Source organism: Grus americana, unplaced genomic scaffold (genome assembly GCF_028858705.1).
Source record: "Grus americana isolate bGruAme1 unplaced genomic scaffold, bGruAme1.mat scaffold_228, whole genome shotgun sequence".
NCBI classification, from domain to species: Eukaryota; Metazoa; Chordata; class Aves; order Gruiformes; family Gruidae; genus Grus; species Grus americana.
The window spans coordinates 12,989-39,473 of NW_026561526.1; the positions used below are offsets into that span (position 1 = coordinate 12,989).

Consider the following 26,485-nt stretch of genomic DNA (forward strand, 5'->3'; position numbering starts at 1 on the left):
AGTAATTTTTATAAGGAACTGTTATTTTCTGGTCGACTTAAAAGTACACTGAATATTTTTTCCTTCATTCTCAAAACCAGAATGTGCACATGTGATCAATAATGTAGGAAGTATCTGAGTATTGAAAACACACAGATTTTCTATTGCCTAATAAAAGTAATCAAACCTCCCACAATACCATGACTTTGTGCTGAAATTGATAAACTTCAGCCTGACTTTTCTGATGATATTTTAATTCATGAGTTTCACGCACTGTAACTGTTCTTTAAATAAATTTTTAGCCATCTAACAGAGAACAAACAGTGTGTATTAAAAACTTGATCTGATGAAATTACATCACTTACAAAAGCAGATGCTCCCATTATTCAAAAGAAGCCATTGATTTTTCAGAGTACTTCCTGATCCTCCTGAGAATGACAGCTAGTGATGAGGAAACCTCTTGGTAAAAGCCAGTGATGTAAATTTGAAACACCATTTTACATGACAGATGATAGCTATTAATTTGTGAAGAGATGTGTGTGCTTTAGTGCATATGCCTATAAGTGAAAAGTCCAACATCAGAACAACTCAAGCTTAAGTAAAGAAATAACTGGGTGGAGGGGATACCTAGTGCGCCTTGAAGGTCAGTTCTTCTCAGTTTTACATGAGCTATCCCTGGCTTGCCTGCTACTGCCCTGCTTTGGGTTCCCCCCGCTTTCATTATAACAGATAAAAGGACAGGATCTTCTGTTTCAAAATGACCCTGAAAAGTTCAGACCAAAGCCCTTTTTAAATTCCATTATCTGAAATTCAGAAATCCTCTATGAAATGCTGCCAAGCATTGCCATGGCAACATGATGTCACCCAGTGACAGAACAAGCATCATAGCATTTAGCTGAGACCGTGTTGCTTCCTCCATGAGCAAAAAGGTGATTTTTAAAGCGGGGGCCCAGCTGGGCAAAGGAACATTTATAATCTAAACATTTCCTCTCACCTTCGGGGGGAGAGAAACCGCTTTCACTTCTCATCTCCAGACACGGGGCAGGGTCTAAATCACACAGGCAGGAGATGTGCATTATCAAGAAGGGAGAGTGAACGGAGGATAAGCTGTTATCAGTCAGTATATGCCTTAAAGGCAAGCGAGAAAGGGAGTAGCTGGGATCCCGACTGTGCAGACCGGCCGGTCCCCAGGAGTCACAGATAAGGCACACAGCCGCTGCTCGGGGGCTCAGCCTGGGCAACGCGAGTGTGGCTCACCTGTCATATCGCACACAACAGATGATATTTCATTATATTTAGCTATTCGCATGAAATTTTGATGTGCCTTAAATACTGGCTTGTGCTTTCCCTTTGGGTGCCTGGTGGATTTTAGACTGAGCTTTAAACTTGTGAGGGTGGACCCCTGTTACGTGGGTGCGCTGCTTCACTATTATGGGCCTCAGCCAAGAAAAACCTCCCAGTCAATATGCTTTTCTTCCAAGCTTTTAATAACCTTCAGAGCAAGACAGCAAGTACAGAAATTACCCACAGAATCTGCTACAGGATGAGCAAAAATAAGATATTTTGGTGCAGATTGGAGGTGAAGAAAACAAGAAAGGGGCTGCTGGAGGTCTTGGCAATTAGAAGTCCCACATATGAGCAATTGCAGCATCCTCTGGAGAAGTTTAGCTGTCATACAGACACATTTTCCTTTTTTTCCCCATGGGTTTCTGGCTTCTTTAGTGCCTCCAAATTCTGGAACCTAGAGTGGCTGCTCAGAGGTGTGAGGCAGAGGCAAAGCTGTGCTGAGGATCTTTTGCAAAGGTGCATGTCAAAGTTCTCACTAGTTTTAATCTGAGTTCACAGTCCTTGAGGCATCAATGAAACTAACACCTCATAATGAAATCCGGGCAAAACTGCAAGGCAAATGTGATTTCAATATTTACAGCAGATCTCAAGCACATTTCAAAGCTGTGAGCCAGCCCAGCTTTGTTGGGTTTTATTTGGATTTACACTGAGAACACTTGGAAAAGTTATAATTGGGATATTAATTTCTCCTATTTTCTTCCAAATAGGCTAGATTGCTCCACATCAGTTTTAGTATAAATAAGACAATGTTTGAATGGAGAGGAACTGTAAAAGTCGCATTTAGGAACACTTGAAATTGTGGAAGATTTTAAAGTATTCTTTCTGGTGCTGATATTCTTAAGGTTTTGCTTTTTCTAGGGAGATCTTAAAATATGAAACTGAAATGCGTTTATTCTGGCCTTTCATAATCCTTGCTGATATGATGTGGGAAGACTAATCTCTTCACCTCCCATTGCTCTTCTCTTGTTGATTTAAACCAGCTTAAGTTAGTTGTACATCTCCTCACACTGGGTGAAAACTACATCCTAGGTCTCTGAGTTCAACTCCTGACCATATCATTCCACATCATATCACTTGTAGACCAACTGAGCTCTATTTTAGACTCTACTATGGTGATTAGGAGACCTTTCCAGAATCCATTTTTTCTAATAATTAGCAATTGTCTCCTAATTTCCAGTCTACATGTATTCACGCTTTCCTGCTAAGTCCCATTGAGTTTTCTCATCAAGGCAGATGGAAGTCAAAACCTGCTCTATCCCTACTACTAGCAATCTGTTTTGCCTCACTATAACTATTTTTTGATACATAATTTCACTGCTCTACATTTTAACAAAGGCATCACCCTTACCTCTCTAAGAAGTGGGGGTAATTCTATGCCTGTAATTCAGCAGCAATTTTTTGCAGCAAAACTGAGCTGTTTTCCAGGGCATACTATAATTCCCCACCACAACCATCCTGAATGAAGTCAATGAAGAGTAACCTGGGTTATCAGAGTTTTTCACTTTGGAGAACACTCATTTTCTTTGAAATCAATGTTGATTACTCTCTACTTCTTGAGGATTTAGCTGAGATCAATTGCAGTTCAGCATCTCTCAAGTGTGGGTTTTGTATGACGATGCTGAACCTTGGATTCAGGCACCCACCTTTAAGGACCCTTATCTGGAAACACTTGCAATGGAGATCTGGTCCTGGAGTACCTTGGATAGTATATATACTGCTATGTTCAGTAACCGTGGAAAATGGGAGGGAATTGGGCAGCTGAGATCAGGAGTTTTACCCTGTCCAGTTCATGCTAATGATCTGCTGCAAGTCCTGTTTCACTGGGCATGTGTTAACTGTTTAGCTGCAGTCGTATTTCACAAAATTGTTGAGTTAACATTACATGAATTATACACGGTTTATAAAATGATTATTTAATCAGTGGAAAATTAAGTTCATAGATGTTTTCCAAATCTGAACTAGGACATTCATCAGCAGAACTGCTAAATTTTTAATCAAGTCTGCTGTGCTTGATGTAGCTATCATTCTAAATTTCCCTCTCTCTGCTGGTCCTCTTATTGCAATATATATCTTAGCATTATCCGTTCTCATTGCTAATTGATTTTTTCAGCTCAGATTTAAGGCAGAATGACATGTCATTCAGTATTTTCATCGAAGGACAGTCTTACTTACTTTTAACAGAAGAAACGTTTTAAATATTAGGATGAGTGATTTCAAATACTATCCAATGTTCTTCGGTTCCTTTGAAGCATCAAATACTTCGGGGCATCTTTTAAAAACGAACTTGTGGCAGAGGTATAAAAAGGAAGGATTTTTGCTTGTCTTGAAGATGAGGAACAATTTGAAACACTCTGGGTTGGATTTGTTTTGGGATTTGATCACTTAACTAATTTCTGGAAAAGGTCTGGATGAGAAGAAGAAATGAGCAATACAGTTTCTCCAGTTACTTAACCATCTCCCACTCCATGTAAGAATTCAGTTGCAAACCCAATTTTTCCTGTTCTGTAAAAACCTTTGGGAAATCTCTTTAATGAAAATCATGAGAAAAATATTTCTAAAGATGAGAAAAGTTGCAGAGAATTTACCCTGGAAATAAGCTGAAAGTCTAGATACTATGGCTTGTTAGAGCCATGCCAGGTCGGGAAGAGAGCGTAATGCCTTCTCAGCCCTGGTTTCTCACATCCCACTAAGCAAGATTTTCAGGGGGCAAGTACCAGAAGATGGGAAGCCTTTTCTGGTAGAGATACATTCATTTCATCCCCTTGGTTTTACATGTGACCCAGTCTGTTCCTAAAGGAATTTAGGATGCATGTAGGAAGCCAAGAAATTTAGTCTTTACTCATCTGAACAAACACTTAGCTAAATCTCCTTGTAAGCGCTATCTGTCTGCACAAGCGTGTTATAAAGCTCACTATGCATTTTTAAGCATCCTAAATTTGCCCATCATCAAAATAGGGTTCACTCTTGCTGGGGACTTCAACCTATTACTTACTACTTCTGAATGGCATGACTTGTCATACTAGGACTGCAATCTAAAGCTCAGAGTAATTTCTTAAGGACAGCCAGGTCTTGATTCTGGCATTGAAGTTTAATGCAAGCTAAAGATTTTTAAATATGGGCATAATGTAAGTAGGAAAAAACCTAACTGTCCACGTAGCAAATTTTTTTGAATCTTAGGTTTCAAAATTTATCAAAGGTTGCTTACAAGCCTGTGGACCTGCATAGCCCTAAATGATGGTAGAATTTTGATCTAAAATGTAGTATGAGACGAATATACATCTCATGCATCAGGAGATGAAAAGACTAATATAAATATATATTACATATAATATATATAAAATAATGTAATTTGTAGCAAAGACGTCAATGATTTTTTTATGTTCACCATGATAAAAGAGATTAATTCATTCACATGAGGTAATAACATAGTGTGAGCTCTAGAGATGGTTTCTGTAACAGAAAATGGAATTACCCGAAGACAAAGGAAAAATATTCTTCAAAGTTATAAAACACTGATTATCTAACTGAGAAATGAGCCTACCCCTTCAGAAGTTTGTCTGGAATTCCCCTGTGCACTCTGAAAGTGCCTGTGTGAAACTTGCCTAAAGAGTGTCTATTATTTCCAGAGCAATTTAAGAGTGGGTTATTTAGGCTAGCTTTCTGCAAAATCATATTAAAGCATCAATGACCATGGTAATGACTGGACTGACATTTTCTTGAACCACTCCTTCTGGACATTACAGTTCAAGTACCTACAAGGTTCTGTGCTGCCAATGCAGTCAGGGTGACAGTTCTCCCCAATGCACGCTGAAGTCACACTACCAGATGCATGCACGTATATGCTTAAGGAAAAGTGTCCAGTTGCCAACAAGATGATTCCTGAACACGTTACAGCTAGACCTATAATTCAAATAGTTAGGCAGTTGGGCTAGATGATCGTTGTCGGTCTCTTCCAACTGAAAATATTCTAGTCCATTCTAGTCCAGTCTGGTCCCCCCAGCCACGGGCCACGTCACCTTCTCTCACATGTGCACGCTTTGGATTCCTTTGGGTGGAATGCCTATGGTCACAGGCAGACAGACCAACGGTATGTTTCCTCTGCTTGGCACCACGACTCCCCACTCCCTCGACAAGAGAGACTTAACACAGAAAGGGACTTCAGGGCACGCTCCCACTCACTGACCTTCTCTCCCTCTCTTTGCCTCCAGGCGGCTTTGGGCGGGAGGCGCATCGGATGTACGGTTGTGCACATGCTGAACTGACAGAAACATGGCAGCCGTGTCAGCCTTGGCACATACGCAACAAGGCTAAAGCAAGCTTTTGCGGTGTCTGGGTCTCAAGGCATGCACTCATGCAGAACGGGCCAGGCTTCTGGGAGGCACGATCCACAGCGGAGCACTCCAGCGCGGTGTACAGGGGCCTCTCCTGAACCGGGGAAACCTCGGGGGAGTGGAGAGACGTTGCACCCGCCGTGGCCTCTCCAGCCCCCTGGCTTGCCCTTGCAGGGGGCAAGTGGGTAGCCAGAGACAGGAGCCACAGGATCTTTTCCACTTGCACCAGGGACACGATTTGCATTTGGCTTGATCGTCAGGCTTTGCAGGGCTAAGTCCTGCCCCGGCAGAAGGCATCCAAGAGGAGAAGAGGGAGGAGGAGTTTTGTCTCTGCCCAAGGGCTCGTAGCTCTTCTTTTCAAGGCAAGGCAGAGTCAGACCACCTGGCCCAGAAAGCTCTGCCCCTCTCTACGTCAGTCAGGGACATCCAGCTACAGTCCCCGTTTTCATCTCCATGACGGTTTTGGGGGGCGTCTGCCCGCCTTGTCAAGAGAGCCCCCGGGAGCTGGCTCGTGCCAGGCGGGTTCGTCCTTGCTGTGATGCCCAGGACGCGCTGAGCCGGGCGATGGGGACGAAGGCCGGGGCTTGCCGGCTGGGTGATGCTGCTCTGGTGACTGTGACGTCAGAGAGGACAGGTCACAATGGGAGCTGTCCCAAGGGACAGCACCAGGCAGCCCCGCTGCTGTTTGGCTCCGGCGACCGTGAGTGCAGCATGCAGGGGGAAGGCTGGGCTGGATGGGGGCCGGGGAGGGTGGCCGGGGGGGTTTCTAACCCGGAGCGAGAGCCGAGCCCCTCAGGGCAGGGCACGGTACCGCCCTCGGGGCTGGGGGAAGAGGTGCTCAGAGCTCCCAGTGGTGCCAGGGACCCAGAGAGGCTTTGGGGATGTGCTGGTGGCCCGTGGCTCCACGGGACGCTGTTGTGGGGCAGGGAAAGGGCCTCGGCAGATTCTGCTCGGGTGTCGCTCGCCCTTTCACGGGGTACAGCCCAGACGGGGGCCGGCCATCAGGGCGGCTTGGGCAGGACGGGCCCCATGCTGTCTCCAGCCAGGGCCTGCGGCCTGTCGAGCCTGTTGACGGCAGTGCCCAAACGCTTTCCTGGGACAGCCCGTGGCTCCCACCCGTGCAGTGCTCACAAAGCCTGCCCTTGCTCCCTCACCCCGTCTCCCACCCAGCCCTACTCAGCCCCCTTTTCTCCCACCCTCTCCAGGCCATGGCTACGGCAATCGCCCTCCTTCTGGCTGTGCTGGCCGTCCAGCACGGGCTGAAGCACGACCACCAGATAGATGTGGCCGCGACCGAGCGGATGCAGCAGCGCGAGGAGTATCTCCAGCAGGAGATGACTCGGCTGCTGCAGGAGGTCGAGCAGAGCAGGAGCGCCGAGGGAGCCACGCTCCTTTCCGTCTTGCAGCGGTGGCCGTTGTGGACCGTTGCAGGAGCCCTGGTCCTGCTCGCTGAGGTCTGCTGGCTGGCCAGGGAAATGAAGCTTGCCTCTGGCAGCTGCAGTCAGCAGGACAGCTCCGGCAGTGAGGAGGAGGACGACGACGAGGATGAGGGAGACCGCCGTGGCCTCAGGTCTTTGGCTGCGTCCGCCCCGTTGCCGATGCAGGGCCTGCCCGACACGTGCGAGGCGCTGAAGGAGCTGGTGGGTGACCTCCTCGGTGTCTGCCGCGTGCTCTCCAAGAAGACCTTCATGCCGCAGATGCACCCGGCCGTCGGGATGGACGGCACCTATGAAACCTGGAGCGTCCACGGGAACAACATCGCCTACCGCCTGCTGGTGTTCCTGCGGCCACCCCCCGGGCACTCTTTCCGCCTGGAGCTGGACACCACGGGGCAGCTGCCAGCAAGGCACTCCAGCATCCACGTGCTGCTGGAGTGCGTGTGCTCAAGGGAGCAGCTGCTGGGGGATATTTCGTGCTTTCTGCACCACCCCGACGACCGGCTGCCGAGGGATCAGAGCTCGTGCCTCCTACGCGCCCTCTGCACACGCTCCTACTTGGACGTGGAGAAAATCGCCTGCTGGGTCCAACTGCTGGTGAGATCAGCCTGGCTGCTTTTGCCTCAGTCGCACCACTGCCAGCTGATGGTGCTGCCTTCCTCCCAGTCCTGCAAGTTCCAGCTGAGAACCACCTCCAGGATGAACATCTGCACTGAGATGATTTTTGCGGTGCAGCAAGGCAGCTCGGGCGCCTACCTGAGCCTTGAGTAGGCAGAGGCCAGCTTTACCAGCAGCGCAGCATGGCCGGAGAGCTGCGCTCTTGGCGAGATGCCGCTCTGCAGACGCAGGGCGAGGCACACCCAGCGGGACGATTGCCACCTCAGAGGTCTGCAGCTCGGCACCCATACCTCGTGGCCACACCCACGCCTGGGACCCTGAGGACCTACTTCCCTCTCACACTGGTGGGGCCCAGGTGACAATTTTGGACACGGGGACAGACCATCTGCTCATCCCAGAGACTGCCTGGGGGGTCGCTGCCGCAGATCGGAGCAAAGTAGGCACGGACGTGACACGGCTCAGTTGGAGCTCAGCGTAAACGGAGCTTGGGGAACCTCCGCCGGTCCGGCTGAAGATGCCATTGCAACTGAGGCTCCTGTTGCCACCTGTAGCAGGATGGGACCACCCATCCTGCTGGAAAGAGTTGATCCCCTCTGGGACCTTTACGCAAAGCAAAGGCGACAATAAAGTAGCTTCTTTTAACCAACCCTCTGTCTCTGAGCGGCCGTGCAACACTTTGTTGGGGAACGTGGGCAGGGAGCAGGTTGGTACCTGCTCAGATGCAGCAGCAGCGGGGCGGCATTTTGAGGTAAGTAAGTAGTACCAAAAGAGAATGCTTCCCCTGACCCCCTTTTCCTTTCTTTTCCACTTTTCTGCTCTGCTTCCATTTGAAGGGGAAGACGCCTCTGTGCGTGTATGCCGGATGGGAGGGAACGAGGGCAAGGGAGCCAGACCCTTCTCACTGGTGACCACCGACAGGACAAGAACCAGTGGGCACCAAGGAAAAAACATGAAATTCCACCTGAACAGAAGAAAGCACGTCCTGGCTCTGAGGAGGGTGCTCAGACGTGGTGGGATGTGCCCCACGATCACAGTGCTGGGATGGACGGCTACCGGCTGTTCAGGAGGGATAGGCATGCCAGGCGAGGTGGAGGTTTTGTGCTGTATGCAAGGGAGAGCTTTGACTGTACAGCTCTTACAGTTAGCGACGACGTGGCTGAGAGCCTCTGGGTCAACTAAGAGAAACTGCTGGATCGGTAGCCCTTGTCCTTATGGGAGATTTCGCCTTCCCAGACATCAGCTGCGAATACCACGCTGCTGGGACGAGCAGGTCTTGGGAATTCTTGAAGTTTGTAGGAGATCACTTCTCGTCACAATTCCCAACGGGTTTTAGTGAATGGGGTTACGTCTGGCTTGCGACCTGTCACCAGCGGTGTTGCTCAGGGTTCAATTCTAGGGCCAGTTCTGGTCAATACATCTGTCAGTGATCTGGATGAGGGAGTTGAATGCACCATTAGCAACTTTGCTGACGATACCAAGCTGGGAGGTGCTGTTGACCCTCTTGAGGGACAAGATGCCTTGCAGAGGGATCTAGATAGATTGGAGCACTGGGCAACGATTAATGGGATGAAATTTACCAAGTCCCAATGCCAGATTCTGCACCTAGGACAGAGTAATGCCAGGCACAAATACAAGCTGGGAGAGGAGTGTCTGGAGAGCAGCCCTGCAGAAAAGGATCTGGGGGTGCTGGGTGAGAGCAGGCTCAATATGAGTCAGCGGTGTGCCCTGGCAGCCGAGAGGGCAACCCCCGTCCTGGGGTGCATCAAACACAGTGTAACCAGCTGGTCAGCAGAGGGGATTGTCAGCGTTGGTGCGGCCTCACCTCGAGTACTGCGTGCAGTTCTGGACCCTGCAATTTCAGAAGGATATTCAGGTACTCGGAAGCGTCCAGAGCAGGGCAACAAAGCTGGTGAAAGGGCTAGAAGGAATGTCCTATGAGGAGTGGCTGAGGCCTCGGGGCTTGTCTGCTTTGGAGAAAAGGAGGCTGAGGGGCGACCTCACGGCTCTCTGCAGCTTCCTGAGAAGGGAAGCGGAGAGGGAGGCTCTGATCTCTTCTCCCTGGGATCCAGTGACAGGACGTGTGGGAATGGTTCAAAGCTGCGCCAGGGCAGGTTCAGACCGGACTTTAGGAAGCACTTCTTTACCGAGAGGGTGGTCAAGCACTGGACCAGGCTTCCTAGAGAGGTGGTCGATGCCCCAAGCCTGTCAGCATTTAAGAGGCACTTGGGCAATGCCCTTAACAACGTGCTTTAACTTTTGCTCCGCCCTGAAGTGGCCAGGCAGTTGGGCTAGATGATCGTTGTCGGTCTCTTCCAACTGAAAATATTCTAGTCCATTCTAGTCCAGTCTGGTCCCCCCAGCCACGGGCCACGTCACCTTCTCTCACATGTGCACGCTTTGGATTCCTTTGGGTGGAATGCCTATGGTCACAGGCAGACAGACCAACGGTATGTTTCCTCTGCTTGGCACCACGACTCCCCACTCCCTCGACAAGAGAGACTTAACACAGAAAGGGACTTCAGGGCACGCTCCCACTCACTGACCTTCTCTCCCTCTCTTTGCCTCCAGGCGGCTTTGGGCGGGAGGCGCATCGGATGTACGGTTGTGCACATGCTGAACTGACAGAAACATGGCAGCCGTGTCAGCCTTGGCACATACGCAGCAAGGCTAAAGCAAGCTTTTGCGGTGTCTGGGTCTCAAGGCATGCACTCATGCAGAACGGGCCAGGCTTCTGGGAGGCACGATCCACAGCGGAGCACTCCAGCGCGGTGTACAGGGGCCTCTCCTGAACCGGGGAAACCTCGGGGGAGTGGAGAGACGTTGCACCCGCCGTGGCCTCTCCAGCCCCCTGGCTTGCCCTTGCAGGGGGCAAGTGGGTAGCCAGAGACAGGAGCCACAGGATCTTTTCCACTTGCACCAGGGACACGATTTGCATTTGGCTTGATCGTCAGGCTTTGCAGGGCTAAGTCCTGCCCCGGCAGAAGGCATCCAAGAGGAGAAGAGGGAGGAGGAGTTTTGTCTCTGCCCAAGGGCTCGTAGCTCTTCTTTTCAAGGCAAGGCAGAGTCAGACCACCTGGCCCAGAAAGCTCTGCCCCTCTCTACGTCAGTCAGGGACATCCAGCTACAGTCCCCGTTTTCATCTCCATGACGGTTCTGGGGGGCGTCTGCCCGCCTTGTCAAGAGAGCCCCCGGGAGCTGGCTCGTGCCAGGCGGGTTCGTCCTTGCTGTGATGCCCAGGACGCGCTGAGCCGGGCGATGGGGACGAAGGCCGGGGCTTGCCGGCTGGGTGATGCTGCTCTGGTGACTGTGACGTCAGAGAGGACAGGTCACAATGGGAGCTGTCCCAAGGGACAGCACCAGGCAGCCCCGCTGCTGTTTGGCTCCGGCGACCGTGAGTGCAGCATGCAGGGGGAAGGCTGGGCTGGATGGGGGCCGGGGAGGGTGGCCGGGGGGGTTTCTAACCCGGAGCGAGAGCCGAGCCCCTCAGGGCAGGGCACGGTACCGCCCTCGGGGCTGGGGGAAGAGGTGCTCAGAGCTCCCAGTGGTGCCAGGGACCCAGAGAGGCTTTGGGGATGTGCTGGTGGCCCGTGGCTCCACGGGACGCTGTTGTGGGGCAGGGAAAGGGCCTCGGCAGATTCTGCTCGGGTGTCGCTCGCCCTTTCACGGGGTACAGCCCAGACGGGGGCCGGCCATCAGGGCGGCTTGGGCAGGACGGGCCCCATGCTGTCTCCAGCCAGGGCCTGCGGCCTGTCGAGCCTGTTGACGGCAGTGCCCAAACGCTTTCCTGGGACAGCCCGCGGCTCCCACCCGTGCAGTGCTCACAAAGCCTGCCCTTGCTCCCTCACCCCGTCTCCCACCCAGCCCTACTCAGCCCCCTTTTCTCCCACCCTCTCCAGGCCATGGCTACGGCAATCGCCCTCCTTCTGGCTGTGCTGGCCGTCCAGCACGGGCTGAAGCACGACCACCAGATAGATGTGGCCGCGACCGAGCGGATGCAGCAGCGCGAGGAGTATCTCCAGCAGGAGATGACTCGGCTGCTGCAGGAGGTCGAGCAGAGCAGGAGCGCCGAGGGAGCCACGCTCCTTTCCGTCTTGCAGCGGTGGCCGTTGTGGACCGTTGCAGGAGCCCTGGTCCTGCTCGCTGAGGTCTGCTGGCTGGCCAGGGAAATGAAGCTTGCCTCTGGCAGCTGCAGTCAGCAGGACAGCTCCGGCAGTGAGGAGGAGGACGACGACGAGGATGAGGGAGACCGCCATGGCCTCAGGTCTTTGGCTGCGTCCGCCCCGTTGCCGATGCAGGGCCTGCCCGACACGTGCGAGGCGCTGAAGGAGCTGGTGGGTGACCTCCTCGGTGTCTGCCGCGTGCTCTCCAAGAAGACCTTCATGCCGCAGATGCACCCGGCCGTCGGGATGGACGGCACCTATGAAACCTGGAGCGTCCACGGGAACAACATCGCCTACCGCCTGCTGGTGTTCCTGCGGCCACCCCCCGGGCACTCTTTCCGCCTGGAGCTGGACACCACGGGGCAGCTGCCAGCAAGGCACTCCAGCATCCACGTGCTGCTGGAGTGCGTGTGCTCAAGGGAGCAGCTGCTGGGGGATATTTCGTGCTTTCTGCACCACCCCGACGACCGGCTGCCGAGGGATCAGAGCTCGTGCCTCCTACGCGCCCTCTGCACACGCTCCTACTTGGACGTGGAGAAAATCGCCTGCTGGGTCCAACTGCTGGTGAGATCAGCCTGGCTGCTTTTGCCTCAGTCGCACCACTGCCAGCTGATGGTGCTGCCTTCCTCCCAGTCCTGCAAGTTCCAGCTGAGAACCACCTCCAGGATGAACATCTGCACTGAGATGATTTTTGCGGTGCAGCAAGGCAGCTCGGGCGCCTACCTGAGCCTTGAGTAGGCAGAGGCCAGCTTTACCAGCAGCGCAGCATGGCCGGAGAGCTGCGCTCTTGGCGAGATGCCGCTCTGCAGACGCAGGGCGAGGCACACCCAGCGGGACGATTGCCACCTCAGAGGTCTGCAGCTCGGCACCCATACCTCGTGGCCACACCCACGCCTGGGACCCTGAGGACCTACTTCCCTCTCACACTGGTGGGGCCCAGGTGACAATTTTGGACACGGGGACAGACCATCTGCTCATCCCAGAGACTGCCTGGGGGGTCGCTGCCGCAGATCGGAGCAAAGTAGGCACGGACGTGACACGGCTCAGTTGGAGCTCAGCGTAAACGGAGCTTGGGGAACCTCCGCCGGTCCGGCTGAAGATGCCATTGCAACTGAGGCTCCTGTTGCCACCTGTAGCAGGATGGGACCACCCATCCTGCTGGAAAGAGTTGATCCCCTCTGGGACCTTTACGCAAAGCAAAGGCGACAATAAAGTAGCTTCTTTTAACCAACCCTCTGTCTCTGAGCGGCCGTGCAACACTTTGTTGGGGAACGTGGGCAGGGAGCAGGTTGGTACCTGCTCAGATGCAGCAGCAGCGGGGCGGCATTTTGAGGTAAGTAAGTAGTACCAAAAGAGAATGCTTCCCCTGACCCCCTTTTCCTTTCTTTTCCACTTTTCTGCTCTGCTTCCATTTGAAGGGGAAGACGCCTCTGTGCGTGTATGCCGGATGGGAGGGAACGAGGGCAAGGGAGCCAGACCCTTCTCACTGGTGACCACCGACAGGACAAGAACCAGTGGGCACCAAGGAAAAAACATGAAATTCCACCTGAACAGAAGAAAGCACGTCCTGGCTCTGAGGAGGGTGCTCAGACGTGGTGGGATGTGCCCCACGATCACAGTGCTGGGATGGACGGCTACCGGCTGTTCAGGAGGGATAGGCATGCCAGGCGAGGTGGAGGTTTTGTGCTGTATGCAAGGGAGAGCTTTGACTGTACAGCTCTTACAGTTAGCGACGACGTGGCTGAGAGCCTCTGGGTCAACTAAGAGAAACTGCTGGATCGGTAGCCCTTGTCCTTATGGGAGATTTCGCCTTCCCAGACATCAGCTGCGAATACCACGCTGCTGGGACGAGCAGGTCTTGGGAATTCTTGAAGTTTGTAGGAGATCACTTCTCGTCACAATTCCCAACGGGTTTTAGTGAATGGGGTTACGTCTGGCTTGCGACCTGTCACCAGCGGTGTTGCTCAGGGTTCAATTCTAGGGCCAGTTCTGGTCAATACATCTGTCAGTGATCTGGATGAGGGAGTTGAATGCACCATTAGCAACTTTGCTGACGATACCAAGCTGGGAGGTGCTGTTGACCCTCTTGAGGGACAAGATGCCTTGCAGAGGGATCTAGATAGATTGGAGCACTGGGCAACGACTAATGGGATGATATTTACCCAGTCCCAATGCCAGATTCTGCACCTAGGACAGAGTAATGCCAGGCACAAATACAAGCTGGGAGAGGAGTGTCTGGAGAGCAGCCCTGCAGAAAAGGATCTGGGGGTGCTGGGTGAGAGCAGGCTCAATATGAGTCAGCGGTGTGCCCTGGCAGCCGAGAGGGCAACCCCCGTCCTGGGGTGCATCAAACACAGTGTAACCAGCTGGTCAGCAGAGGGGATTGTCAGCGTTGGTGCGGCCTCACCTCGAGTACTGCGTGCAGTTCTGGACCCTGCAATTTCAGAAGGATATTCAGGTACTCGGAAGCGTCCAGAGCAGGGCAACAAAGCTGGTGAAAGGGCTAGAAGGAATGTCCTATGAGGAGTGGCTGAGGCCTCGGGGCTTGTCTGCTTTGGAGAAAAGGAGGCTGAGGGGCGACCTCACGGCTCTCTGCAGCTTCCTGAGAAGGGAAGCGGAGAGGGAGGCTCTGATCTCTTCTCCCTGGGATCCAGTGACAGGACGTGTGGGAATGGTTCAAAGCTGCGCCAGGGCAGGTTCAGACCGGACTTTAGGAAGCACTTCTTTACCGAGAGGGTGGTCAAGCACTGGACCAGGCTTCCTAGAGAGGTGGTCGATGCCCCAAGCCTGTCAGCATTTAAGAGGCACTTGGGCAATGCCCTTAACAACGTGCTTTAACTTTTGCTCCGCCCTGAAGTGGCCAGGCAGTTGGGCTAGATGATCGTTGTCGGTCTCTTCCAACTGAAAATATTCTAGTCCATTCTAGTCCAGTCTGGTCCCCCCAGCCACGGGCCACGTCACCTTCTCTCACATGTGCACGCTTTGGATTCCTTTGGGTGGAATGCCTATGGTCACAGGCAGACAGACCAACGGTATGTTTCCTCTGCTTGGCACCACGACTCCCCACTCCCTCGACAAGAGAGACTTAACACAGAAAGGGACTTCAGGGCACGCTCCCACTCACTGACCTTCTCTCCCTCTCTTTGCCTCCAGGCGGCTTTGGGCGGGAGGCGCATCGGATGTACGGTTGTGCACATGCTGAACTGACAGAAACATGGCAGCCGTGTCAGCCTTGGCACATACGCAGCAAGGCTAAAGCAAGCTTTTGCGGTGTCTGGGTCTCAAGGCATGCACTCATGCAGAACGGGCCAGGCTTCTGGGAGGCACGATCCACAGCGGAGCACTCCAGCGCGGTGTACAGGGGCCTCTCCTGAACCGGGGAAACCTCGGGGGAGTGGAGAGACGTTGCACCCGCCGTGGCCTCTCCAGCCCCCTGGCTTGCCCTTGCAGGGGGCAAGTGGGTAGCCAGAGACAGGAGCCACAGGATCTTTTCCACTTGCACCAGGGACACGATTTGCATTTGGCTTGATCGTCAGGCTTTGCAGGGCTAAGTCCTGCCCCGGCAGAAGGCATCCAAGAGGAGAAGAGGGAGGAGGAGTTTTGTCTCTGCCCAAGGGCTCGTAGCTCTTCTTTTCAAGGCAAGGCAGAGTCAGACCACCTGGCCCAGAAAGCTCTGCCCCTCTCTACGTCAGTCAGGGACATCCAGCTACAGTCCCCGTTTTCATCTCCATGACGGTTTTGGGGGGCGTCTGCCCGCCTTGTCAAGAGAGCCCCCGGGAGCTGGCTCGTGCCAGGCGGGTTCGTCCTTGCTGTGATGCCCAGGACGCGCTGAGCCGGGCGATGGGGACGAAGGCCGGGGCTTGCCGGCTGGGTGATGCTGCTCTGGTGACTGTGACGTCAGAGAGGACAGGTCACAATGGGAGCTGTCCCAAGGGACAGCACCAGGCAGCCCCGCTGCTGTTTGGCTCCGGCGACCGTGAGTGCAGCATGCAGGGGGAAGGCTGGGCTGGATGGGGGCCGGGGAGGGTGGCCGGGGGGGTTTCTAACCCGGAGCGAGAGCCGAGCCCCTCAGGGCAGGGCACGGTACCGCCCTCGGGGCTGGGGGAAGAGGTGCTCAGAGCTCCCAGTGGTGCCAGGGACCCAGAGAGGCTTTGGGGATGTGCTGGTGGCCCGTGGCTCCACGGGACGCTGTTGTGGGGCAGGGAAAGGGCCTCGGCAGATTCTGCTCGGGTGTCGCTCGCCCTTTCACGGGGTACAGCCCAGACGGGGGCCGGCCATCAGGGCGGCTTGGGCAGGACGGGCCCCATGCTGTCTCCAGCCAGGGCCTGCGGCCTGTCGAGCCTGTTGACGGCAGTGCCCAAACGCTTTCCTGGGACAGCCCGTGGCTCCCACCCGTGCAGTGCTCACAAAGCCTGCCCTTGCTCCCTCACCCCGTCTCCCACCCAGCCCTACTCAGCCCCCTTTTCTCCCACCCTCTCCAGGCCATGGCTACGGCAATCGCCCTCCTTCTGGCTGTGCTGGCCGTCCAGCACGGGCTGAAGCACGACCACCAGATAGATGTGGCCGCGACCGAGCGGATGCAGCAGCGCGAGGAGTATCTCCAGCAGGAGATGACTCGGCTGCTGCAGGAGGTCGAGCAGAGCAGGAGCGCCGAGGGAGCCACGCTCCTTTCCGTCTTGCAGCGGTGGCCGTTGTGGACCGTTGCAGGAGCCCTGGTCCTGCTCGCTGAGGTCTGCTGGCTGGCCAGGGAAATGAAGCTTGCCTCTGGCAGCTGCAGTCAGCAGGACAGCTCCGGCAGTGAGGAGGAGGACGACGACGAGGATGAGGGAGACCGCCGTGGCCTCAGGTCTTTGGCTGCGTCCGCCCCGTTGCCGATGCAGGGCCTGCCCGACACGTGCGAGGCGCTGAAGGAGCTGGTGGGTGACCTCCTCGGTGTCTGCCGCGTGCTCTCCAAGAAGACCTTCATGCCGCAGATGCACCCGGCCGTCGGGATGGACGGCACCTATGAAACCTGGAGCGTCCACGGGAACAACATCGCCTACCGCCTGCTGGTGTTCCTGCGGCCACCCCCCGGGCACTCTTTCCGCCTGGAGCTGGACACCACGGGGCAGCTGCCAGCAAGGCACTCCAGCATCCACGTGCTGCTGGAGTGCGTGTGCTCAAGGGAGCAGCTGCTGGGGGATATTTCGTGCTTTCTGCACCACCCCGACGACCGGCTGCCGAGGGATCAGAGCTCGTGCCTCCTACGCGCCCTCTGCACACGCTCCTACTTGGACGTGGAGAAAATCGCCTGCTGGGTCCAACTGCTGGTGAGATCAGCCTGGCTGCTTTTGCCTCAGTCGCACCACTGCCAGCTGATGGTGCTGCCTTCCTCCCAGTCCTGCAAGTTCCAGCTGAGAACCACCTCCAGGATGAACATCTGCACTGAGATGATTTTTGCGGTGCAGCAAGGCAGCTCGGGCGCCTACCTGAGCCTTGAGTAGGCAGAGGCCAGCTTTACCAGCAGCGCAGCATGGCCGGAGAGCTGCGCTCTTGGCGAGATGCCGCTCTGCAGACGCAGGGCGAGGCACACCCAGCGGGACGATTGCCACCTCAGAGGTCTGCAGCTCGGCACCCATACCTCGTGGCCACACCCACGCCTGGGACCCTGAGGACCTACTTCCCTCTCACACTGGTGGGGCCCAGGTGACAATTTTGGACACGGGGACAGACCATCTGCTCATCCCAGAGACTGCCTGGGGGGTCGCTGCCGCAGATCGGAGCAAAGTAGGCACGGACGTGACACGGCTCAGTTGGAGCTCAGCGTAAACGGAGCTTGGGGAACCTCCGCCGGTCCGGCTGAAGATGCCATTGCAACTGAGGCTCCTGTTGCCACCTGTAGCAGGATGGGACCACCCATCCTGCTGGAAAGAGTTGATCCCCTCTGGGACCTTTACGCAAAGCAAAGGCGACAATAAAGTAGCTTCTTTTAACCAACCCTCTGTCTCTGAGCGGCCGTGCAACACTTTGTTGGGGAACGTGGGCAGGGAGCAGGTTGGTACCTGCTCAGATGCAGCAGCAGCGGGGCGGCATTTTGAGGTAAGTAAGTAGTACCAAAAGAGAATGCTTCCCCTGACCCCCTTTTCCTTTCTTTTCCACTTTTCTGCTCTGCTTCCATTTGAAGGGGAAGACGCCTCTGTGCGTGTATGCCGGATGGGAGGGAACGAGGGCAAGGGAGCCAGACCCTTCTCACTGGTGACCACCGACAGGACAAGAACCAGTGGGCACCAAGGAAAAAACATGAAATTCCACCTGAACAGAAGAAAGCACGTCCTGGCTCTGAGGAGGGTGCTCAGACGTGGTGGGATGTGCCCCACGATCACAGTGCTGGGATGGACGGCTACCGGCTGTTCAGGAGGGATAGGCATGCCAGGCGAGGTGGAGGTTTTGTGCTGTATGCAAGGGAGAGCTTTGACTGTACAGCTCTTACAGTTAGCGACGACGTGGCTGAGAGCCTCTGGGTCAACTAAGAGAAACTGCTGGATCGGTAGCCCTTGTCCTTATGGGAGATTTCGCCTTCCCAGACATCAGCTGCGAATACCACGCTGCTGGGACGAGCAGGTCTTGGGAATTCTTGAAGTTTGTAGGAGATCACTTCTCGTCACAATTCCCAACGGGTTTTAGTGAATGGGGTTACGTCTGGCTTGCGACCTGTCACCAGCGGTGTTGCTCAGGGTTCAATTCTAGGGCCAGTTCTGGTCAATACATCTGTCAGTGATCTGGATGAGGGAGTTGAATGCACCATTAGCAACTTTGCTGACGATACCAAGCTGGGAGGTGCTGTTGACCCTCTTGAGGGACAAGATGCCTTGCAGAGGGATCTAGATAGATTGGAGCACTGGGCAACGATTAATGGGATGAAATTTACCAAGTCCCAATGCCAGATTCTGCACCTAGGACAGAGTAATGCCAGGCACAAATATAAGCTGGGAGAGGAGTGTCTGGAGAGCAGCCCTGCAGAAAAGGATCTGGGGGTGCTGGGTGAGAGCAGGCTCAATATGAGTCAGCGGTGTGCCCTGGCAGCCGAGAGGGCAACCCCCGTCCTGGGGTGCATCAAACACAGTGTAACCAGCTGGTCAGCAGAGGGGATTGTCAGCGTTGGTGCGGCCTCACCTTGAGTACTGCGTGCAGTTCTGGACCCTGCAATTTCAGAAGGATATTCAGGTACTCGGAAGCGTCCAGAGCAGGGCAAGAAAGCTGGTGAAAGGGCTAGAAGGAATGTCCTATGAGGAGTGGCTGAGGCCTCGGGGCTTGTCTGCTTTGGAGAAAAGGAGGCTGAGGGGCGACCTCACGGCTCTCTGCAGCTTCCTGAGAAGGGAAGCGGAGAGGGAGGCTCTGATCTCTTCTCCCTGGGATCCAGTGACAGGACGTGTGCGAATGGTTCAAAGCTGCGCCAGGGCAGGTTCAGACCGGACTTTAGGAAGCACTTCTTTACCGAGAGGGTGGTCAAGCACTGGACCAGGCTTCCTAGAGAGGTGGTCGATGCCCCAAGCCTGTCAGCATTTAAGAGGCACTTGGGCAATGCCCTTAACAACGTGCTTTAACTTTTGCTCCGCCCTGAAGTGGCCAGGCAGTTGGGCTAGATGATCGTTGTCGGTCTCTTCCAACTGAAGTGGTTGTGTTTAACAGGCATTTGCAGAATGTGATTCTCTGGAGTTTAGAGATGCTGTGATAAATATAAATTTTACTCTCATCTTCCATCAAGATTCTCTGTGCTCCTCAAGTTCTTCCATTTTTCCCCATTCTCTTAAATTGTTCTATGTCTTATGTAAGAGGATTCGGAAGAGATTCAATAGGACAGTCGAAATCCTTTTCTTTATGCATAATCCAGCTTCTTTTTTGAAACATTTTTTCTCCAGCAGTATATTTTGAATGCCATTTTCATTTTATGAACATAGTTCTTTACAGTTTTGTTAGTCATTCAGCTAATATAAAATCAGTGAAAATAAGGACCAGATGCTCAGCTGGAATAAAATTTACACCAGCAAGATCTATCAAGAGTTACAAAAACCTCCTATGGTGAAACACAGATGAAAGTGTCAAGGCGCAATATATTATTTCTTATTGCTCTGAAACCATATAGTAAAATAAAGACTGTATGCGTTCAATAGAGAATTATACATTAACCTTCATTTATTCAAGACATTTCATGAACCATTTTTGTATCTCCTGACTAATTTGAGATGATTTTTAATTCTCTAAGAAAATCGTAATGGGTTGAGGTTTTGTAACAAAAATTTTGCCTTAGTTTTTTGGCATGTAATGGTCCAAGATTAATTTCACTGATTATTATCCACTGCTTTTACATTTTAGAGTTTATTCTGTATGCAGACAGAAAATATATATATGATATCTGTGTGTATATATATATATGACAAATATAGCTTATTCACACTGTACATCTAAGATCAGATGCACTCAAAGTATGAAAAGGTTTTCAAATGAAATAGCTTAATCACTTCCATATTCTGCAGGTCTATTTTTGGCAATAATACTAGCCTCTGGTTTGCACATGTATTTATTTAATGACAGTCTCTGTTCCTTAAATTGCCAATTGTATTGCTGATTTTCTTTTCATGGTAATAACCCAGTTCTTTTAGACTCTTTGTATTAGCTTGTCATCAGGGTTGTTGTTTTCTGTCTTGGGAGCGCTGTCTTCCTTTTTTCCAGGAGGTTGCATTCAACAAGCTGGAGAGCAGGCAGTTATTATAGAGATTTTAAATTTTTATAATTACGCCCCACTGCTGTGAAGATTTATCCATGTTCCTACTTTAAACACGTGATCTGTTCCACTTAGCCTGGAGGATTAGCATTAAGGTCACGGGTAAATCTTAGCAGTTTCAGAACCTAAATAGCATTTATTTTTTTATATATTTCTGAACTTAAAGGAATTGATCCTGGGCCAAAGTTCTGAGTTGGGACTTACAAAGTCTGAGTCAAGAGCTGGCTCTTCCACAGCTTCATAAAATACCTTTGAATAAATCACTGAGATTCAGACACCCAAAGTCCTTCAGCTTCCTAATTCTCTGGTTTGAAATTTCTCAATTTAGGTGCCTCGATGTTCTTGCATATGTAGTCAAAACATCTTGCAGCTGATTGCAGTAAGGCAGACTGCTACTCTTGTAAAGAATGGAATTGTAAATGCCCCCGTCTATCCATAGTGTTAACATGGATGCACCCATGCCTCAGTTCCCTGTGTGTTTGGAAAAAAACCCAAACTGTATCAAGGCACATCTTTAGCTTTCCAGAGTAGGGCTCAATGCTTTTACATTTTTTGCAGACATGGTCTTTTTACTGGTGGCAGTGATTACAGTTTAGTCTAGCCACTAGGTTCTCTAGTCATGAAAATTAGTAACAAAAATATAGATGAATAATGGTGGAATCAGTGCTTAGCTGCTCTTTAAATATGTGCTTGTAAGTATGTAGAAGCTGTGCTCTATATCTGTCTACATTCATATATATTCAGCAGTACCAGGCTAATTACACTATTTGTATTCCAGAGAATTATGGGAGGCTATAGCAAAGTTTCCTGCGTTCTCCTCACATACCTCTTCAGCCGACCATGAGTCAGAGCTGCACTGCTTATTACAATAATATTAGCATAAGTTGTTTTAGTAAAAAGTAGTACATAATTCATAAGGAAATCTGCAAAATCAAATATGTTTGCTTTTCCCCCCACTTTCATTGGGTTTGAAGAGAATTGTTCACTTTCTTCAAATATTTGGTTTAAAAATGTGGTAACAGTACATTGTTTTCCACTCCAGCTGGCCTGTGTGTTTTTGGGTTTTTTTTGAGTAAAACGTTTCAAAACTTGGTGCCATGGTGAAAGCAAGAAAAGCATACAGACAACTGAGGTTCTTAATCTGTTCTTAAAAGACAGCAGGGCACATAAGATAGAGTGGATCTCAGCTTGCAAGCACCCGAGGCCAGGTCTGCAAGGTGTTTAACAGCTAATTTCCACTGAAGTTTCATCATATGCCTGCATGCTGGTTTAAATAGAAACAGCTCTGTGACACCTGCGCTGCAGTTGCACAAAACAATGCAAGTCAGGGAGCAAATCATTGTAGTGGGCACTATAGAAATTAAAGAAACACACTGTTCACCACAGCATTTACAGTTTTATCCTATTTCTTTTAGTCTAATTTCTGTTGGTGTTGGTATTCCAGGCAGGTACACTGCTATGGAATAAACCCCAAAATGTCAATTTAGAAGAGGTCTGGATCCTCTAATGGAAGAATAACCTCTCTTTTTTTTATTGAGTTTCAAAAGGTTACAGTATTTCCAAAGAGTAGGGATGCCTTCAGACCACTGAGTTTGACAACCTAACATATGCCCAGACCGCCTGCAAGCCCCACACAGCATGTCATCCTTCTGGGAAGGAAGAGGCAAGCGGCACAAGCAAACCTTAAGCAAGCACAGCGTGAGCAGATGGTGTTAATTCCAAAGTCAACTCATGCACCTAAATTCGGTCCATCTCAGGAGGGACAAACACACAAGATGGCTGTGTGAGTTTGAACTGTCATTTCCTAAAGCTGGTTTGTCCAAACAGGAATGAACCTTTCAGTTTTCATTTGAAATGTCAGGTTCAACTAAACCAGGGTTAAAGCCTGCCACAACTGAATTCAGGTCAAAGCTAGATGATGATTTTGTTCTGCCACTAAGACAACCAATTTCAGATTGACTTTTATGCACCAAATCCTCACAGACAACAGAAACATCAAGGATTTGAGGGGAGAAGGAAAAACAAAGCCAACATTTTAAAAGACTTGTGTTCATATTCCACCTGAGAGGAGAGCAAACTTCTAAATGTTACTAAAGCAAAAATAGCTCATGGGAGAGCTTTTCTTAACCAAAGAGAATATTTCTATAATTTGGGGGGGTTAAAAGTTGTCAAGGAGGCCAGTGGTCAAGGGGCGACTCATCTTCTCTTATATTTTAGCAGTTGAGAAGGTAAGCCCAGCCTAGGCTGTCTGTCCAAGCTCCCATGATGATGAACAGAGGAAAGGAAGTGTCTCCAGAGGCAATCTACCCCACCTGAGACATGACTTTGGCTGGACCTACTTCTCCTCATAAAGTTTTTGTCTTATTCTGCTGACTCTGGAAGGGAACCAGAGTACTGTCTTGCTCAAGGACTTAGTTTTTACATGGCTAAAACCAAGATAAAGTATGTTTTACCCTCAGTGGAAACTTTATATCCTAATTAATAAACCAGGATTTTTAGAATACAATTTCCCTTCTGCTATGTTCTCAGCTGAAGCCTTGTGTATATCTGAGCTAACTTCACAGCTTGAAATCTTTGACAGCTTCTTTTCCATTGTAAGTTTGTACAGCACCAAGCACACTGCTATCAGACAAATAAAAAGAATAATAAAACTCAATCATGCTTGTATATATAGAAGGCCAATCAATGTAAACACAGGGTTTCTCTAAACAGGAGAAAAGCGGAAGCCAGATGGCATGAAATCATTGATAGCTGTTTCATAAACTTTTCCTGCAATCAAATCTAATTGAAATAACACTAGATTGTAGGCTTTAGCAGGTGGGCAGCACACACAGCTGTTTCTGCTAGATGATTTCCAAAGAATACATACATAAAACATTTCACAGGGACAGACGTACGGGAAAAAAGGTTAGCCCAGATGGAATGCTCTCTTTCAGGCTTTATTTCACCAACAGATTTCTGAAGCCTGCCTCTTTAAAAATATAAGCAGAAGTGTTTTTCTGGTATTGTTGAACCAATTAGAGTCACATACAATGTGGTTGGGAGCTATGGCCTGGTGATGCAGTGTCTTCAATGCCAATTCACATTTCAAGGCAAGGCAGAGCAGAGAGAGACCTCCTAGTGTCCAGTTTATTGCTTTGCTGTGAGGTAGGATAAATGTAACTGAATTACCTCTGAGATATATTTATGTTTCATAGTAATTCCCTGAGGAAATATTCCACAAGTTTCCTCAGTAGTTTATTCCAGGCTTTCCCTGCACTAATAGGTAGATATTTTCATAACTTTAAATACACTTAAGCTAATGGCTACACATGGTCAAGGAGAGGAAACAGTTCATGTCTTTTTCCATTTTAATCTTTTGCATATTGAAGGATTTATCATGTCCTCTGTCCTCCTTCTGTCCTTTTCTGCAGGCAGACATCCCATGGCAAAATTCCTGAAGGCTCACAGATGAGCTGCAAGAACCAGGTGGGTCTTCCCAGAGAAGTCCGCATCCAAGGCAGGCTTGGCAGGGTATCCTGTGGCTGACCAGAGAGCTAATTCAACAGTTCAGGCTGAATTTTACTTTGAACTTTTGTTTGCATTGGAAACTAAGACTCAAAAGAAAACATGGAGAAAGGAAGGAGAAATGGGAAAGACCAACTTATGTGGATCAAATGAGAGCCTATAGGAAAGACAGTGAACTGAAACACACTGTGTAGGTACACTACCTGGTACCTTCTGGCTAGATGGCATAGTAAAGCTCCTACTCTTCATGAACTTCCTATAAATATGCTACATAAAGATCAACATGGTCTTTTCTATTAGTATTTGTATCAGAATCTGTGCTTTCAGCACTTCAGCCTAAAGGGTCAAAAATTGCCACTGTGTCAGGAACAGCAATCCAGAAGTGATGGCATGAGGGACCTCAGACTTCTCTTCAGATCGTATAAATCTTTTGCCTTTTACTAAAGATTTCCAGGGAGAGGAACACTTTATTTATAGCGGCCTTCCAGTACCTGAAGGGGGCCTACAGGAAAGATGGGGAGGGATTCTTTATCAGGGAGTGTATTGGTAGGAGGAGGGGTAACAGTTTTAAACTGAAGGAGGGTACATTTAGATGAGATATTAGGAAGACATTCTTCAATATGAGGGTGGTGAGGCAGTGGAGCAGGTTGCCCAGAGAGGCTGTGGATGCCCCCTCCCTGGAAGTGTTCAAGGCCAGGTTGGATGGGGCTTTGGACAACCTGGTCTAGTGGAGAGTGTCCCTGCCTGTGGCAGGGGGGTTGGAATTAGATGGTCTTTAAGGTCCCTTCCAACTCAAACCATTCTATGATTCTATAATTCTAACAATAGAATTACACGCAAACTGCTATTTAATAATTAAGATCTCTTGGACTTCAGGAGTCTTTGTGGATATTCTTTTGAAAATGTTAGTTCTGAGGTTAATGGCATCCAGCATTCCCCCCCTGCCCCCAGTATATTAGAAATATAATACATATTAATAGTATATTGGTGAGGCCAGGAGTAGAGAAGGGGAGACAAAATATCATTATATCACTACACAAAATCCTAATTTTAAATGCTAGGCATGGTTGTGGCCACCCTAGTTCAGAAAGCAAAAGGTACAATGAAGGGCAGCAAGGAAGATCAGAGGTTTGAAATAGCTTCTGTCCAAAGAGATATTAAACTGAATAGCACTTTTCAGCACAGAAAAGAAAGAGTTTGTGTTTTATAAAATGATGAATGGCAAGGAGGAAGGAAGGGAATGATGGCTATTATATCTCATAAGACAAGAACATGGAGGCACCAAATGAAACTCTTAGACTGCAGGCTTTACACAAAAAGTACTTCGTATAATCCATAACTTGAAATGCCATTGCCACAGGATGCTTTGGAATCCAAAATTATAAATAGGTTCAAGAAACAGCTAGAGAAACTCATGGAGTAAATATCTGCTGTGGGCTGATAAGCACAATGGTGTGGGTCAGGAAGTCTTGACCCGCAGAGGCATCCCAGGGAGGTGTGAATCCTGGGTTTACCTTGCTCTCAGGCTTCTTATGGTTGTTTTGCAGCCACTATCAGGGACCAAGCATGGTACCACATAACCCCTTGCACTTTCTCATGTGGTTGCAAATGCAGCCTTTTGGTTCCTTCAGAAACCAGGTACAGTTCTCAAGTGAAAACCCGCTCTCCTCAGGGAGAGAGCAGGAAGAAATCCGCAGTAGCCCCAAATGGTGGGAGCAACTGTTTGCAAAAGGCAGTGAGAACCAGCCCTGGGGTGGTATGACTCTGCAAGAAATAAATGCGTGTGAAGCAAATGCTTTTAAAAGCACCCATCTCAGCTCTGCACAGAGAAAACAGGAACATTCAGAAAGAATCGGTGACAAAAGATCCAAAAGAGGCAGTTGATTCCCTGCAGGGGAGAAAACAGTGTTTACAAAGATGCAGAACAGTAAAAAAAGCATTCTTTTGAAAATATTTCAAATGTAATGTTCATTCCTGTATTTATATGGGAGACACAATAAAGAGAGAAAAAGATACAGCCCTTGCCTTTAAGGGCATTTGGACTAAAGCAGGTGTAGCATGACAAGTAAGAACAATAGCAAAATGACAAAGAGGAAAAGAGGAAGGACTGCAGGAGGAGTGGGGGCAAAACGATTATATGTAAATTTATATGATCGTTTTGGATTACAGAGGAAAATCTTCATCAGCTTTATTGACTTGTTTTCTATCTGTTTACTTGCCTTAAACTGAAGTAGTTATTTCAGGCTGCTGAAGGGGTCTATTTTGAGTGTGGTCTCATGAAGGTTGATTATGGGAAGGGGTTTGTGGGAGTCCAAGGACTGAAGACAAAAGGGGAGATAAAGATAA

At 50.4% G+C, this 26,485-nt stretch overlaps 3 protein-coding genes and 1 non-coding gene across 4 annotated transcripts; all 4 read left to right on the forward strand.

Moving 5' to 3' along the window:
- Positions 1-6,865: 6,865 nt before the first annotated feature.
- Positions 6,866-7,864, forward strand: LOC129200507 (inositol 1,4,5-trisphosphate receptor-interacting protein-like 1). The gene has a single exon (XM_054811823.1). The coding sequence runs from the start codon at positions 6,866-6,868 to the stop codon at positions 7,862-7,864; it is 999 nt and encodes a 332-aa protein (XP_054667798.1).
- A 3,746-nt stretch (positions 7,865-11,610) lies between these two features.
- On the forward strand, positions 11,611-12,609 carry LOC129200505 (inositol 1,4,5-trisphosphate receptor-interacting protein-like 1). Its single transcript, XM_054811821.1, has one exon. The coding sequence runs from the start codon at positions 11,611-11,613 to the stop codon at positions 12,607-12,609; it is 999 nt and encodes a 332-aa protein (XP_054667796.1).
- A 3,746-nt stretch (positions 12,610-16,355) lies between these two features.
- LOC129200506 (inositol 1,4,5-trisphosphate receptor-interacting protein-like 1) lies at positions 16,356-17,354 on the forward strand. The gene has a single exon (XM_054811822.1). It carries the CDS (start codon positions 16,356-16,358, stop codon positions 17,352-17,354), a length of 999 nt encoding a protein of 332 aa, XP_054667797.1.
- Positions 17,355-24,545: 7,191 nt separating this feature from the next.
- On the forward strand, positions 24,546-24,601 carry LOC129200508 (U5 spliceosomal RNA). The gene has a single exon (XR_008574939.1). It is a non-coding gene; the product is annotated as a U5 spliceosomal RNA (small nuclear RNA).
- Positions 24,602-26,485: the final 1,884 nt, after the last annotated feature.